Genomic DNA, 17,821 nt, shown 5'->3' on the forward strand with positions numbered 1-17,821 from the left:
CAGAAAGAGTTGTGCAGTCCTAGATCATCCTTCTCAAAGATGAACAACTCTCTTTTATTTGAAGGATCTAAACAGTTCCCACTCGGTGTGATATGCAGTGCATCATGAGATAAAAGAGAACTGTTCATTTTTTAGATGAAATATATATATATATATATATATATATACTAACTCGCCATTCTTGACCATGGACGTGATTTGACCAATCATATACAACCTGACTAGTGATTAGGTAGGTTGCCAATCATTGCTTCATGTACCATTTCAGTACCCATTGTTGCTTGGAAATATAATGGTGCTAGTTAGGAAGCAGCATTGTCCCTCATTTGGCAAATAAATAATAAAATACTTCTCACTTATTGCACTAAATCCAAAATAATATCAATTTCCTTGTCTGACATGGCAGGAGGTGCCTTTTGTTTCCATGCAACTATCAATGTGGCACCCTACTGTTTAATTATAAGATGGTGGTTTTTATCCTTGGCACGCAAGAAGGTGAATCAATCCACCATTGGATGACCCACCTCTCAAATGCTCCAAACTCCATTCATCCATTTTTATAGATCTCAAAATGAGTAGTGGATGATCCACCGCAGTGTATTGTAGGTCTTTCTACTTTCCAATCTTAAGCACTTTAGGCTTAACCGATGGTCTGCTCTATAATATGGTGGTGGTTTTTCCATCAAGTCAGCAAAAAGCTCCAACGTGCCCTTTCTTAGATGCCATGTCTCTTTCATCCCCAATCCGTTTCTCTCTCAATCCTTGGTCCTAACATTAAGCCTCACAAGTGAAGCTCAAGATTATTTAATAAAGATCTAATAGCTCCCAACTTGCTCTAACTCAGCTTGTTTGCAGTTCTTTCAATCATTGAGCGGTAGGATGCATAGAAAATATTAATTCTTGCTATTTCAACCAATATAAATCTATATATCCGAAGACATCTGCCAAAATAATACTAACATTTCGATCAATATTTTGTAGCCCCTTCTTTATTGAATATTATGAAAAATAGATTATTTTTTCTCATCGGTATAGTCTATCGAACAATAATACGTTTATATCATATGTGGCATAGCAAGGAGATTTGGTCCCTGATGTCCTACCCTCCACTTCTCAAGATTAACATAACAAAGACATGACAATAAGTTTAAAATTTCACTCCGATTCCAATTTTGGAGATAAACCATATATGTCAGAAATACAATCATTCTGACTCCAATCTCAATCCATTCTAATTTCGGTCGCGAACCAAATGCGTCCTAAATGTGAAATCCATCACTCTGTGATTTGAAACCATCTTCAAGTATTTTCCTCTATCTTATGATTAATCATGGTGGATCTACTTATTACTATCTCTCCAATGGAGGCCCTATCTTTGTGGGCACCAATATCTAAAAATTGATTTTACCCGTGGCCATCACCCTTTCAATTGTTCCATTCTATTTAGCTAGTGGGTATGTTGGTGTTCTGCCCTTTTACCTGTTGCATCTAAAAGTGATGCTTGTTCCCTTATGTTGGACTCTCTTCTTTATTGTTGATAGAGGAAAAGAGATAGATAGAGATGAGAGAAAGAAATTTTCTCTTCTTCATTGCTTATGGTGCATGAAGACTATTGATAACTTAGAGATGGAAAATAATCCCTTGTATGATTGCCGATTAGATGGGCAATCATACAAGAATGGTTGGAAATACAAATTTTTTGAAAAAGAATAAAGAGGAACAAAGGAAGAGAATGGTAGCATGAATAATTGATGTAGTGATGGAAAGAAGTTGGTGGTTTTAAACTTAGTCGTGTGTATAGGCTACCGGTAATCATGTATTACAAGGTGCATTCTTTCACCATCATGTCCTCTATCACTTATGAAGATTTTATGGAGAGGTGCATCCCTTCACCATCATATCTCTCCATCAATAGCCATTTATGGAGATGCATCCCTTTATCATCGTATCCTTTTACTAATAGTCACTTATGATCGAATGGCCACCAATCACATCCCTTCATTGTGTCTTTTCACTACAACCATTGTCACATCTCCTTCCGACATCTCTTTATTTCAATTTTGTTCCAACTATCTATATGGAAAGTCTCACATATAGGCTTTCCATCTCAATGTTTGGATGCAATCACCTAGGTTACATACTAATTATAGCATGATCCTGCATCATATGGCTAAATGACACATAATTAGTATATATCTTCAAAGACTAGGCATTGTGGCAAAATGTAATGGCAGCTTGTGGACGCCAGGAACGGTGGACAATCACATTTTACAATGATAGGCAACATTTTGGTATCTCGTTGCATTAAATCAGCCTATACATAAAAGAATCTCATTGCATTTGAAGTTCAATTATCTCTCTCCTCTGGTTAATAGGAACCAATATCTTTAACTTGTTTCAATATCCTTCCCCACCTAGATGGCAAAACCTTGCTTGAGAGAGAGAAGAGGAGATGACATGTTGTATTTGAGCTGAAAATGAACTGTACAGTGAACAATGGACAAAATGAAGAAGACAATTATAGGCAAGAGACAATTCCATAAGCACCTCAGGCACAAAAGTTGAAAAAAGTCCTTTCTTTCTACATGACTCTTGAGCTCTCAAGGCACAATTTTCAAGTTTCACAAGCAGCATTCACCAGAGAAGAAACCGGCAATTCCATATCCTCCTTCTCTGGAACAACCATTTCATCCCCCACTGAATCCTTGGCTTCGGTTGTAGTCTGACTTCTCATCTGAAACAGTTGTTATGGTTTCAGCTTCAGGGCCCTCTTCAAGGTGGTCTGCGTTGATTCCTCTGCTTCTTTGGCTTCAAGCTGTGGCAGAGATGGGATTCTCTTTAGGATGGTTTGTTAGGAAAATGCTGAGATAGTTATAGAGATGATCTAAAAACCTGAGAAAGTACTAAAATTTGACTAATCTTGACCCATATTACTTGAGGCTCCAGATGCCTTGCCAGATCCCACCCTTTGCAACATGACCTAAGTAAAATTTTGGCCAAGCTTTATAGTGGATTAACCAGTATATTCTTGCACAATGTTAACAGTTTTTTCTGCCTGATAAAGTTTTCATTCCGGTTTCAGCTGCACAATTGGTGTATCCCCTTCCAGTCTCAAGATACAACCATACTTTATTTTATTTTATTTTGTTTTGTTTTGTTTCAAAATTGGCAGTGGATCTGTGGATCTGAGCACAAATAGTATTCATAGATCTATTCGCTGCAAACTGAAGTGCAGAAAATTTTTTCTATTATGTAATTTAGCGTTTATAATATATCCATATGCAGCCAAACAAGCATGCATAGATGTTTGTTATCACATTTGAATTGGGTTGGGCCATAGTTTGGAACCAAGTCATGGTGACATCAAGAGTTCCGGCCTACATTGTGCATCCATGAGTTTCTACAAAACACAGCCATTGTGTAATGCGAATGATTAGATCATTTTAATCTATTGAGATTTTATTTGTTTACAAAAAAAAAATTAATAGTACTACTGATTAGATGGCATCATATATAACAAATCCATCAGAATTATACTATCGAATTTCTTCACCAATCTTCCTATTCAATTTTATAATATTGTATTTTCCAACTCCCGCAAGATGTATTTATTCATGATTAATTTAAATTCATCCAATTTACAAAAAAAAAAAAAGAGAGAGAGAGAGAGAGAGAGAGAGAGGCAACGATTAACCCTGAAGAAGATCCAATCTCATTATGCTACCGACAAAAGTGGTCGTACCTAGTCTAGAGCCTAATCCCCAGGTTCAACCCACCTGATGTGGAACAAGCAAGAAAACAAACGCAAAATATAAAATTTGAAGAGAATGATACCTCTTTTAACAAGAAGCCAAGGGATTGGCGGCCATTCCCCTGCTCCTGCTGTCCACCTGCCGCTTCCTTCACAACCTTCCCCTCCTCTTTCTCTCCGTGTTCATCCCAGATCAAAGAAGCATTCGTCTCCCCTTTGAATTCCCTGGGCTTGCTTGCACAACCACCCATCTCTCTCTCCTTGCGAAAGCAAGAGACGGTGGAACTTTATAAGCCAGGAAGACCCAAAGAGCTCTCTGGCAAATTCGTGGGGTCCAATTCCTCGGCAGTCCCTATAAATATGTAAGAGGGGGTGGATATGGGTGCAGTTGGAATTGGAAAGACAGCTTGGAATTTTGGGAATACTGGATATTTTGCCGTTATAATATTCACATAAATTAGAAAATAAACAAGTGGATTTTGTGGAGCCAAGGTGGCGTCCCGATTTGCGCCAGGTTTTGCGAGCACTTTGTGGGAGTCACATTGCCATCTTGAGGGGGGTGGCGTTGATGACGATGGAGCACGACTAGCCGTTGTGCATATTTAGTAACGGCCCGCTGGTCGAATGGGCGCGTGAATGATGACAGAAAGTACTATCAAAAACAAAATTTTGACAGAAAAAGCATTTATCGTTTTGAATTTTCTGACACTTCTTTTATTTTTTTAAATAATGATTAAAAAAAATATCAGCTGCATAATACATACTGTACATGACCGGACGCAGATATCGTTCATATATGATAAATGATGTATATGATGCACTGCATCGTATGATGCATCATAGATACCACGTTCTTATTTTTCCATCTCCGTTAAGAAAAAATTACTCATACTGTTTTCATTATATTAACAAAAATATAATTATTAAAATATTTTGATTCTAGATAAATATTAATCTATTCAGAAGTCTGGGCAATATATTTTTTTATAAAATTTTATTAGTAAACAAATGTAGAGTTGGATTTGATCGGATTATTATATTTGGAATTGGGTCCGGGTCATACATGACCTCGACCCGTTCCAAACAACCTGCGCTGTGTGTGGGTCTATTAGCGGGTCCTACCTGTTTGGTGTGGTCCGAGCTCGTGCGATTCTTCGGGTCTGAGATTAGGGCACCAAAAGTTGAAGCATCCAACGGCACCATACCAGCCTCTGGCTTCCATCCAAAGAGCCCGCCAGCGATCCCTGCTGCGAAGCCGAAGGCTACGCGTCTGTGCCCAAATTCATAGAAGCCATGAGATAAAAGCAATCCTCTCTCTCTGTGATGCCTCTCGCGCGACCTCTCCTTCTTCCTCTCAGAAATTTCCGTCTCTCCCTCCGTTCCTCTGGCGAAATCTCTAGGCCGGGATGCAAGCAGCTATATGGAAGAATTTACCATCATTACGGAATCCTCTTTATCCTTTTCCTCAGTTCGCTTCGATCCATTCCACCCCCATCTCTCTCGCCAAATGGAAGAGCAAATGGGACGATAAGGTTAGCTTCAAACCTCTCTTTTCTTAAATTTGTTTTATTTCCTTTAAGTAGTCTGAGCTGATGATAGCATATTAGTTGAATGGTCTCAGATCCGATAGATTTCAATGCTTTGTTAAATTGATTTATTTTATTGTGTTTCTTGGGTTAATGGTGCATGGCATTTAGTGTTTTGACTAAAATGATCGAAAGTCACAACATTTAAAGATGGTTGGTGTCTAACTTGATAGAGAATTTGGTGAAATTACTTCCTCATAAAAATTCTTCATGGTCGATGCTCGATCCAGCTGTTTGTTCTTATGGTGCGTCAATGAAGACAACTTCATATTCGTTGTGTGGTGAAGAGAGCGATAATTGATGGTAGCTTCTGATAAAATGCATTAATCATCCTATAATTTGATCGAAGATCTCTTTGATCCTTAGAAAAAAAACTGTTGTGATTCATCAGGAGGGATTCACAGAAAGCTATATGGCATTCAGGATACTAAAATAATAGAATTAATAGAAACAACATGAATACAAATATTATACCAAGTTGGACCTTCTTTCTGTGGTAGGCTACATTCAACTCTAGAGAAGGTTGGGCCTTAATTGTAGAGGAGAAAAGATAGAATTTACAAAAGAGACTTGGAATCCATGTCCATGTGGGATGTGGTTGTTTGTTTGTGTGTTTCAAGAGTCTGAGATGTCCAAATCAAGTCTTGCTAATATTCTTTTAATGGAGGGTCATTGGGTACTTATGTCCATATATGACTTCGGTTGGAAGTGCCTTCCATACATAACCTCCCTCAGAAGTTTTTAAACTAACCTTGGTGGTTTTCTTATGGAATAACGTCCTAGCCTTGGTGGTTAATTATGTTGATAACCTCTCTTAGACTTCCTTTGCATAGCTTCTTGTACCATAAGTCCATAACAAGTGGTCAACTTCTATATTTTCACATTTCAATATATTAGTTGATCAAACCTTGATTGGTTCATCATTTTTGTTAGTTTATTTTAGATGGTAATGTTGTGTTCAATTTATTTAATTTTATTATAATCACAAGAGGTTTGGTATTTGAGTCTTGCTCATCTATACTATTCTATAACTGCAAAATGTTTGAATCTAGCTACACAATGTGTCATATGTCATCATTATTCATAAATAGAATTTCCGGTCGTTATGGATCCAAGTGTCTTCCTTTATGAATCTCAAGATTCACTTCTCGCTTTTCTTGCTGTTGAATCTTTTGGAATTCTCTTCTCTCTAGGGACCTCTTATTTGGACTGGAAGGAAAGCAAAAGCTGAAGATTTGGTTTTGAGAAGTGTCCCTATATGATTGTCTCAATGTAAATATGAGGGCATAAAGTGCATGCCCCGATGGACCCTACATGAAAGCCAATAGTCTGGTTTCTCATGGCCTGTGGGGAATTTATAACCATCCATCCATGTGGCACCCTGGGCCCCCAAGACTCCACACCCCTCTGTCCCTATAAGTTACCCTCTTAAATAAACTTGTCCACCTTAATTCAATTCTTATCCTAATGGAGAGAAACAAAAGAAGTGCACCTCCCAACATTGGAAACATATTTGCCAAATTACAGGACTAATAAAGAAACCTTTAATTGGATTGAAGGACCAAAATCCGTATAAGCTCTCTCATGTGCATCATGCATGCCTTACTCTATTTCTGTGTAAGTCATTGTTTGTTTATTGATCTGCTTCAGACCCTTAGATGAAGAGTGTACTTATTCTGACTGTTGCTCCTTACATGTGCTACTCATTTCCAAACTTATTCTACAGAGTTTTACATCACAATAACCTAAGCATAGCCATGTGCCTCTCATCTTATGTGTGACATTCTTATGTTTTTGGTCCCATGCAATTTAATGTTCTTCCTGTCAGTTTCAAAAGTATGTGGCAATTCTGCAACAACCTGAAGGCAATTCCTGCTTCATCCATCGTGTCTGAATCTTATTAGATCTCTTCATCCGCCACTTCCTTTCCACAAGGTGACATGACCAATAAGAATGCAGCATAGAAAGAATAGAAAGTGTTTGGAGTTTGAGTATTTGATTATCTGAATGATTATGCGGGAAAACATATTTCACTGTTTTATTTAAAAGAAGTTCTTGATTTATTGTGGCCATTACTTTCTTTAGTTGCAAGATATTTTATTTATGACCTGCTTGCTTAATGATCTTAGACAGGTGGATGGTCACTAGCTAACATATCATAGCAGGAGAAGTTAGATATTTTTCTCAGTTTCAGCAAGAGTTCAAGCCGTTAGACTTTTAACTATCTACTCTTAGAAACCCGTATGCTTAAATGTGCATGTGTATGCTTGTGCAGTTTGTGCGTGCTGGCCATGTGGGAAGACTATATATCATATGGAAGTTGGTCATCATGCCTTTGCATGCATGTCACTTATTTACATGCTAAGATTAATATTTTACTATGCAAAAATGTGTTTCAGGGTGAAAGAACAAGTCGAAAACCATCTAAGGTAAGATCTGAAGCTTTCCATTTTCTTTCGAATTTAATTTATGTAGTAGCTTAGATTACCTGCATTCTTTGGTATATTCTTATTTTAATGAATTGACCATCTGCATTGTGCTGAAGAAGGTTGCGGATGAAGGTGTACAGGATTGATTGCTCTAGGAAATTCAGGACCCTTTTTTGGGAGGTGGGGGTAGGGGGGAATAGTCCAAGTCAAGGTCCAGAAGTACAATTTCTCTGGAAGGTCCAAAATGCAAAGGTCAAGTTTTGGCTTCCCAGATATCACCTTTTCAATTTTGGCCAGGGGAAAAGTCAGATTCCAGGAAGATGGCTTATGACACTCAATGTATTTTAGTACCGACCAATCCTTTATAATAACTTCACTTCTGTCAAGCCGACATCCACTTAAAAAGAATGACTAGGCTCGACTGAAGTGAGTTCAGACTCTAGCAACTTAAACCTCACCAAATGCTTGCTTAGAAGTTAGAACTCTAGTTTCGTCAAACTGTTGTACACTTCTTGCAGTTTGTCCCAGCCAAGGATGCCCTAATGAAATGAATTTCAGAATTGAGCAGTCTTGCAGTTTTTTAAATTTAAAATTTTAAGAAATCCATGAGAGGAGTGCATTATCCATGTCTTCTAACATTTTTACCCTGAAAAATGTCTCCTAAATATATTGTTATGTGAATATTTTGGAGCACGATCTTTCATATTGAATCATTGATCAAATACAAAGAATCGGACAAGGCACTCAGTCATGGTATAATGCTACGATATAGGGTGATTGTGTCTCCAGTAGTCTGTTCCATCTGATCTCCAATTCTTAGGATATGGACCTGGCTAAAGAGGTCATAGGGTATGAGTATGTGGAGCCATTTTTTGATTGTACTTTAATGATTACCGCTTGACTGTGTTTCATTTAACTTTTAATTCTTGGTGTATTTGGAGACATTTACGGCTTCTTATATACAGAGTTATGCATGTTGTGCCGCTCTTATGCTTGGTTTATTTTAAAAATTTATAACTCATATCTTGTTTCATACACAGACCAAGGACTAAAATGACCATCAAAAGAAGGGACTGAGATTTTTTTTTTTTACAAAAAGTTCCTAATCAATAAATAGTAGGCAAATCAGTAACTGGAACTTAAATTTTCAAAGTTGATTAATATTGATTGTTTGAATCGTAATCATCCATCAAACAGTCTCTTCTCTAACAAACCATGTGCATGGCACATGTTGCAGCTTGAGCAAATGATCCTAGCCCTAATTGCATTCATTTCACTTGAGCAACTCCACTGACTGCTGGTGCTATGCTTCCCACCACGGACTTCATTGGTGCTATTGAGCCCATAAATAGCCTGTCTCATCTTGAGTGCCCCATACTCTTCATCTCCAATCCCCCACCTCTCTCTCTGGTTTTCTGGGAGATCCACCATCTACTCTCATTCTCCAGTTCTTCCTACTTTCTAGGAGAGCTGAGTTGTTCTTGTGTATGCCAACATACAAACTTTGGGTAAAACACCATGGATCACACAACCACCAAAGTTGTTGGAGTCAAACAAGCACAATGATTCTTTATGGGATACTCAAATTTTTGCTAATTCTATTTATCTACACCAAAAGCGAAGTCAATTTTACCTTAGAAATAAACCAATCTCATTACACCTGAACCCTAGAATAGCTCTTTCACTAACCCAAACAAATGAAAACAAGACAGAAACTGTGTTTTGTGTACAACTGTGGTTGCTATTTCATGTGTAACTATACGTGACAGATTAGGATGTCTCTTGTTTTTATGAAGGTGCAATTGCAGTTGAAACTGGCGTGTGCTGATTTCTGATGTTATAAGTTAGGCCTTAAGAATCAGCGCATCCCTTTTCAATCTTGTCTTCTTTTAGACTTTCCAATATCTTTATGAAATTGCCCCGCATCAGGGAATCTGTTTAATTGCCTTGCAATTTTTGAAGGGCTATCAAAATATGGACAAGTTTTTAAAATGGGTGATGGGATGGCTTAGAAGTTTCTGCCATGTTTCTAGGTCTGGTTAGTTGATGACTATCTTATATCTATGCCCATGTTAGGCGAGCTAATAGTATACCTAGACCTTTGGTTTAGCCTAAATTACTCTTACCCAACACTTAAATGCAGATGTTTGTATGATGCTTGAACATGGATTCATAAAAGGATCTGAGATATTGAAAGGATCGGAAGCATAGACATGCACCTAAAAACTCATTCAAGTCCATTTAATTTAGTCTAAATCATGCATAATTTCAACAATTCTGATTGTTTGGAAGGGAACATACATGCTGCCTTCTCAATATATTTTAGTTATGCATAGACCATGAATACCTGCAAGAAGGATATCATGTACAGGGAGTTCTGTTGAGTTGTCCTGGATAAAAGTTCAACGGTCAAACAAGAGGTGGAGGAGACCCTAAAGAAACAAGATGGAATTAGGGCATAAGAAATTCATAGCAACCCATTTTATAATATGTCTTTGATAAGAACAATTTCCAAGTAGGAATTCTTGGAAACACGACCTTTTAGAAGACTAGAAGATAGTCTGAGCATGTAATGGTACTTATTAGCATGATCTTTTGCTTGAATATTTTTGTAAAGACCTCTGTTCTATATAAGTTTGGTTATAATTTGTCTAATCACTACTGTTATACAGACTTTTAAATTACTATATATTTTTCATCGATAGTGTTTTCTTTCCCTTTGTTGTACATAAGAATAGGGGTGCAATCGAGCCAAGTCAAGCCGAGTAGCTGAAAGCTCGAGCTTGCCTCAGCTCAAAATACACGGACTCGAAACTGGGTTCGAGATTAACCGAGCCTTAATATCCCAAGCTCAAGTTCGGCTCAATAAAAAATAGACAAAACTTGAGATCAACTCGACTCGACTCAAATATCAATCGAATCATACTCGAGCTTGAGTTCAAACTCGAAATCGAGCCTTAGCCTACAATATATATATATATATATATATATATATATATATATTATAAATAAAAATAATATTATTAAAAAATATATAAATTTGAGTAGGGTCACAATCCTTCGAACCGAGTATCCTGCTACTCAAGCTCGATGATAACTGAGTCAAATCGAGCTTGTACTCAAATCGAAATCGAGTAGCTCGTGAGCAGCTCGACTTATTTGTACCCCTACATAAGAATGCATCGGCTTTTTATAATGCATTATGTTGCATATGATGCAACCCTGCTGTCTTAGATGTCGCCTGGTCTTGTTGTGATGTTGGATGTTTTGGGACCTCTGTCTCTCTCTCTCTCACACACACACACGAACGCAGATGCATACAAATGCAATGCAGTAAATTGAAAATCACAAATATGCAAAATTAATTATTGCAAGTAGTTTAATGTTTGAAAAATGTCTTCCCTTGAAATTTGCAGTTTTCCAGAATCAGATTTTAGAGACACAGTTCATTTTACAAAGTTGCTAGAGCAAGTGCTTTTGCCAATAGTTCAGTACTGTATGGCAAGAAATTTGTCTAATACAATCTGGCTCTGAACAGACTTACATAAGATATGCAGTTCGTCAAAAGCGTGCTGAAGCAAAAAAAGCTCTTAAAGATTTTCTTCTATATGGCAAATCTTCAAAATTTCATGTTCAGGTATGCATCATTCTTTTGACTGTTTTTATGATTTCACGGAACCTCTCCTATTTCCTCTGCTTGCACATAGCCACATTTTCTGAAAGCATGCATGCTTATTGATTCCATTTTCTACTAGTAAAGAAAGATTTCTTGATCATCAACATAAGCCTGATTTATCAGGATATTGATCTGCCTGACACTTGGCTTTTGCTACTAGGATGAAGACTTATATTGGTGTGCTGATGGTATCAGCAGCAGAAATGCCAACGTAGAAAATGGTTCATTTGGATTTGATAGTATTCCACGGTCCAGAAAATCTGGAAAATCGAAGCCTTATAGTTCGTCATACTCTGGAAAAGCAAAACATGGTGGGAGTAAGCGTGAGTTCCTTTTTGTGAAATTAGTCTGGTTCATCTCCTAATATAATTTTCATTATGATTCTTTTATCAATTTTATTTCAACATTTCAATCTTGTACCCACAGTTTTCAATATAGCACCAAAGTACGTATAAATTGCTCTGTGCTAAGGTGTGGGCATTATCTTGGATGAAAATGCCTGTTTACACTTTCTGAGTATTAGTGTCCTTCAGTGACTAGACCTTTTTTGGGAATAATTGTAGCATGTCTTGTTTGATACTTGAAAGAGAGATTCTTTTTATAAGAAGAAAAGAGAGATTCTTTTTATAAGAAGAATCTCAACTATGATTATGGGTACTAAGGTAACCACAACACATATGCAATTTTATTAGCATGCCCGCAGGTAATTATTAATATCATAATTCTGAGTCCAAACCACAACTACATTTTCTCTGAGGTGGGGTTTGGATGCCGAAACAAACTAGCCATGAATAACTATTGCTGATGGGATTTTGTAGTTGAAATAAGTGAGAAAAAGAGGAAGTTGGAGAGTTTGAGGGTGTCTGGTTTCCCAAACCCTGATCTTTGAGGGATAAACTAAATCACCTCTCCAATGGATTACATTGTCCTGAAAAATAGGGTTCTAGTGATCGATTGATTCTCAATCCTCCTACTTCTCCATCTACTTAATAGGAAGTCTTATCCAATGACAAGGTATCACTCGGACTAGTTTTTCTGCTGTCCCAACAGGCTCTAAGTTCTAGCAGCAAATCTTGATGGATGAGGAGTGGCTATTAGATTTTACTTTCACCCTTCATGTTACCTACATAGCTGTTAGGTGGCACATAGCATGTTCCTATATATTTACCATCTTAAGTGTCATATTGTATGTCAATATATTATCATGTGTATTTCTCAACCTCCATTCGTGCTATAGAATTCTTGAATCCTGCCCAGCACTCTTTTAGCTATAGTGTCCCCAACTTAGCCCTTCGAAGCTGGGCTGCTGCGAACTGTTTAATTTCCATGCATTCAAGCCAACCTCCATATCTTTGTTTGAACGTGTGGGGCCATACAATGTCTGATATCATATTTTCTTAATCCTAAAAGGCATGCGCAGTTACATAATGCCCTTAAAACTCGCTTCATCCTAACCACTTAAAACATATAGGTGCATCTTCATCTATCACACAATGCATCTATATGATCGTTTCAGAATCGCAGAAATTCAAATTAGAATACATGACGATCATCTTTTTTTTTTTACTATCATTTCATTTCATTTCTATTCAATATATATGGTGTTGCACATAATAAACTTTATTTAATTTGAGAATCCTACGCTTCAAAGCTTCCATTTTATTCATCTTTACACTTTAATAGTCAATCTCTGTTACACCATATACGAGTAAGCTATAAAGTTATAAATCATTTTTTGATATATGGCACTAAGTTATAATATTCTTTGATTTGCAAAATTATTATGTTCCTAGATATCCCCAAAAATTTGAAGTCCTGGCTGAAACTGATGCCTTTGCTGCTAGAAGGGCTGTTTTCGGTCAGAATGAACCTAAAACTGATATCCATAACTTGGTCTTAATTAATATCACTCAATTTTCACCAAAACCAATCAGTTTCAGTCTAGTTCCAGCTAATATAGCCCGTCTGGAACAAAACTAGCCACTGCTGCTACAATGTCTCCATTAAGTTACTATTTGGTGCCATTGTGGGGAACTTTCTACATTACTCAATTATTTCTTTGGCCATACAGCATCAATTCTTGGGTTACTTTTAATTTTAATAAAGGATAAAAGAGGGATACTTTCTCCTGAATTTTGTTAAAATTTGACATAGAACTTTGGTTTTTTTTTTTTCCTCTTGATTGGGAAATTTAGCAGCAGTTGGAAGTTCGACTCTTAAAGAATACTCAGAGAAAGGTTGATTTTCCTAAATATAACAAAGTCTTTTGGACATTTGACAGATTTTTAAGGGAAGAGAAGAAAAAGAGTCTTTCTACAAAAGCAAGTGCTATAAAATACAGTTTGCAAGACTTTTAAGTAGGCTGCAATCAGATCAGGTTGGACTAGTCTTTGGTGCAATCTAATCCTGTTATGTATTTAAATGGTGTCAAAGATTTAAATCCAAGCTCGATTTATTCTCATTAGGCCTGGCTTTGTTGGCACTTGGATTTATTTTATAGGTCCAAGAGGTTGTTGGGTTGAATGGGGTCAAGCAAAAAACTCAGATGGATGCAGTTTCTTAATTCTATCATAAATGTTTTGTGCAAGAAATAAAACAATTATAATCCATCCAGGTATTGTCAACAACCCATTCAGCATATCATTAACAAGTGAAACTAGTGATTAGCTATGTAAATACTATAAACGGCACGTGAGTTTCATAAATTGAGGAATGGGTTGGTCATTGAGGTTTTAATTTCATGAAACCATTGAGCATATTAGAACAGCCAACAAGCTGCCTGCTATGATTTTTCTTCTTATCTTTTTATTACCTGTGGGATTCTCAAATATTGGAAACTGAGATGGGTAACATTGAGAATGTGGAGATTTGCTAATATCTGATGGTTATACTTTTGTAAATCATCTGGATGGTTATTCTTGGTCAGGTTGGCAGAATGGTCAAACCTATTATGATGAAGATGATTGTGGACATCCTGAGACAATCTTTGAAGCTGTATTTGGTGGACACAAAGGTTTTACTTGGTCTTATGCATCACGGGAGAACTTTCATTTCAATCACTCAACATCAGGATCTGAATGGAGCAATAGAACAAGATGGGAAAAAGCTTGGAAAAGAGTGTGGAATGACAGTGATGTTTATGACGATTCAACTAATGTAGGTTCACACTCCGACAGAGTTACTCTTGGCTTACCACCTACAGGGCCCTTAAAATTAGAGGATGTCAAAAGCGCGTAAGTTTCTCTTTTTTATTTTTTATTTTTTAAAAAAACCTATGTATGAAATCTCCTAACATGAACTTGTCCTCTACTGTTGCTTTCTTCTTTTTGCTCAATTACACAGCTTTTTATTGCTCTGTGCAGTTATCATGCATCTGCTTTGAAGTGGCACCCTGACAAGCATCAAGGCCCTTCACAGGTTAGCTATTCATTCACCTTATTAATTTACTTGACTAAATGCACATGGTGTTGGTTATGGATTTAGAAAACCATGTCATGCTCTAGTAATTGCCAGAAATCAGTTCATTGATTCATAAATTTTGCACATGGATGTATATTTGGGTAGTTGAATTTTTGATAACACAAGTTGCCTGAGAGCTTATTTGAGGAAGTAAATCGTTGACTATTATCCAAAATATTGAAGAAAAATTTTCCAAATTTCCCTGAACTTTTTGTGTCTAATATCTTCTTGCGCTGAATGTTGCATGTTTTTCCTAGTTTAGTTTCAGCATTTTCAGTGTCATGACAATCAATAGTACAAAATGAAAATTAATATTGTTTATATTCTAGGACTTTCTAAGGACCAATACTACCACAAGAATAAAAAAGGTATAATGTGTCAAAAAAACTTTTTTTCCCCATTTCAGCATTCAATAATCTGTATCATTGGTCAGACAGAGAGAAAGAGAGAGAGAGTCATTCCATCTTTCTTCTGGCCTGCATCAACCCACTCTAATGGACTATAACTCAAATGTTCTCTTTTCATATTTTGATAGATCACCTCATGTATTAATGCAGGCCATGGCAGCTGAAAAATTCAAGCACTGTGTTAATGCATACAACTCCCTGTCCAATGCCCTGAAGGCAGCGTAAGTTGCAGGACATACTCTATCTAGAATACATCACATTGGAATTAATACATCAAGTATACAGTTTCAGTTGTCATGTAATATCATAATTATTCCATTCTTTTATTGGCCATGTATTAATATTAGGCTCTTATGTGGAGCTTACATTCTCTCTTCTTTTATTAATTTTATTAACTATTTAATAATTCTTTGTGTCTCTCTTTTTTATGAATTATCTAATAATCCTTGCTCTCTACATATTCGTGTGAGTGGCTATTGAAATCTCTCTTACAATTTCAACTAGGATTACATAAAAGGCTTGATTCCAAAAAAAAAAAAATTTGAGAAATACAGTGGGGATACCATTACAACGGTTTAAATCTTGGACCTCTACCAAGTGGAGAATGGTGATAAGGCAGGTTGGCTAAATTATATAGGAGTGTGCAATTTGAATTCCCATGTTATGTCATAATTATTGTTTCTTTTACCATGTAGTTAGTGCATGTTTAGTAACAAGCAAAAATATTTTGACAACTTTTTTCAATGAATCTTGTTTCATTTATTTTTTAAAAAATAACAAATTTAGAAAGTTTGTAAGTAATTTTAAAAATATATTCTTTTATTATTTATTGTTTATGTGGGCTTCCGTAGAAAAAAAAGTACCAGTGCTGCTCGTAAAGACTTCTTTTCTTTCCTTTTTGTTTTCGCGCCTTCCCTTCCTCTCCTCAACAACAGTCAAAACGGGGCCTTGTTCCTAATTAACTTATCCCTAGCTTATTACTCTTTATAATAAACTACAATTTATTTTGATTAAATGGAAAGGCATCAAATGTTTTTGCTACCAACTTCCTAAAAAAATCTATCTGTCAAAATAACTTGACATTTTCAACACTAAGAGACTGGTAGGGATAGGGTATAAGGCAAGGACCAGCCGTTCCTAATCTTGAAAAATAAATTAAATCTACTATTTTTGAAATGTAGATGGTTGGGCTCTAAGATAAAATGGGTGCACTAAATTATATAGATGATCCTATTCAAAGAATGGTATATATCCAAGAGCCTTTGTTTTTTTGAAGCTACGAGGGGTATTTCCCATCCACTTCCTTGTATCCACCACATCCCCCACCCCTTACAGAACGGGGGTTTAGTATGATAGCGTGTCAAAGAGGACTCACCTTCTGGAATCAAATACCCCACCCCTCGCCTAAAGAGGACGCTAGCTGAGAAAATTTCCTAACTAAAACATGTATGAAAGTTCTAAATACTGAATTTGTTATTTAAAGCTTTCTCATTCGTAGGTACCCAACTTATGTTACATTATGCAACACGGTGGATCCATGTTATAAAATGCACAGCCTAAAAAATTGTTCATGTCAGTGGGCTCCATATATTTCACAATGACTTTTGACTAATACAGATGCAAATGAATCTAACCACTAGCCAGTTACTTGGTTTGAGCCTAAACTCAACTGGACACAATTATTATCGAATTCGAATAATTTTTTGGACCGAACTCCAATAACAAAATACTCAACTTGAAAATTCACAAATCCACTCAAATATATATTTTTTAATATTATTATTTTTATTTAATATATACATAATATTATTAATAAATTAATATTCAATTTTAAATTTTATCTATTTTTTATCAAATTGAATTCAAATTTAAAATATTAAAATTTAATCGATCTCAAACCAAATTTCAAATCTGAATATATTGAGTCGAATCGAACTCAAACTTTCAACTACTCAACTTAATTCGACTTAACTGTATCCTATCGACCTGCACCCATCCTCTTACAGCCCTGTAGTGATTTACTAACAATTGGTCAAGCACTTAGTAAAGCCAAATCAATCTTGATTTAATCTCAGAAATCAAGATGCCTATTCTAGATGGTTGGCTCCTTGCATCCATTTCTGGTTGTGGCCCTAATAACAGGCAACAGCTTGTCGTCAAAAATGATAAGCATGTCATGTCCTATAAATCAAGACAGTTGCATTAAAATGGTCCTTATTAGATTTGAACAGTGAATAGAAATTATATGGCGATCTTAAGCTATTAATTTGTACAGTTCCCTACTCTTAGGGTTTGCCTTGCTGCCTTAGGTGACGGTTGGGCAAGCAATGGAACCGGAAGTATTGTTTCAGATCATCTAATATTATGGATTATTGCAGTTGAATATTTAGCTTAATGATTTGTACTTGAAGTCAAATCCTTCGGATTTCTGCTGTGAAATGTTTAGTCACATTGTAGTTACTAACAAAAATCATGTAACTCCCTCTGATTATTTCTAATTTGGTATAAAAGTG

General features: G+C 36.3%; 1 protein-coding gene and 1 pseudogene across 4 annotated transcripts; one reads left to right on the plus strand and one right to left on the minus strand.

Moving 5' to 3' along the window:
• Positions 1–2,433: 2,433 nt before the first annotated feature.
• LOC105038016 (uncharacterized) lies at positions 2,434–4,713 on the minus strand (annotated as a pseudogene).
• A 201-nt stretch (positions 4,714–4,914) lies between these two features.
• Positions 4,915–15,731, plus strand: LOC105038014 (uncharacterized). 4 transcript variants are annotated; one of them, XM_073250928.1, is made up of 8 exons: positions 4,916–5,283; positions 7,737–7,766; positions 7,886–8,018; positions 11,305–11,403; positions 11,603–11,765; positions 14,369–14,675; positions 14,805–14,859; positions 15,459–15,730. In XM_073250928.1, the coding sequence occupies exons 1-8, from the start codon at positions 5,075–5,077 to the stop codon at positions 15,531–15,533; spliced, it is 1,071 nt and encodes a 356-aa protein (XP_073107029.1). In that variant the 5' UTR covers positions 4,916–5,074; the 3' UTR covers positions 15,534–15,730. The 4 variants fall into 4 exon arrangements, with proteins under 4 accessions (XP_010911982.1, XP_073107029.1, XP_029118314.1 ...); XM_010913680.3 differs by lacking the exon at positions 7,886–8,018 and having other exon boundaries at positions 4,915–5,283; positions 7,613–7,766; positions 15,459–15,731; XM_010913681.3 differs by lacking the exon at positions 7,886–8,018 and having other exon boundaries at positions 4,928–5,283; positions 15,459–15,725.
• The last annotated feature ends 2,090 nt before the right edge of the window (positions 15,732–17,821 follow it).

The sequence above is a fragment of the Elaeis guineensis genome, chromosome 1 (assembly GCF_000442705.2).
Source record: "Elaeis guineensis isolate ETL-2024a chromosome 1, EG11, whole genome shotgun sequence".
Taxonomy (NCBI): Eukaryota; Viridiplantae; Streptophyta; class Magnoliopsida; order Arecales; family Arecaceae; genus Elaeis; species Elaeis guineensis.

What these genes read in the sequence shown, in the direction of transcription:
- LOC105038014 (XM_073250928.1), top strand. Translation starts at nt 5,075, where the DNA reads ATGCCTCTCGCGCGACCTCTCCTTCTTCCTCTCAGAAATTTCCGTCTC. An exon ending in TTAGAGGATGTCAAAAGCGC is followed by an intron (nt 14,676 to 14,804) that starts GTAAGTTTCTCT and finishes TGCTCTGTGCAG; the next exon opens with TTATCATGCATCTGCTTTGA. An exon ending in AGCATCAAGGCCCTTCACAG is followed by an intron (nt 14,860 to 15,458) that starts GTTAGCTATTCA and finishes GTATTAATGCAG; the next exon opens with GCCATGGCAGCTGAAAAATT.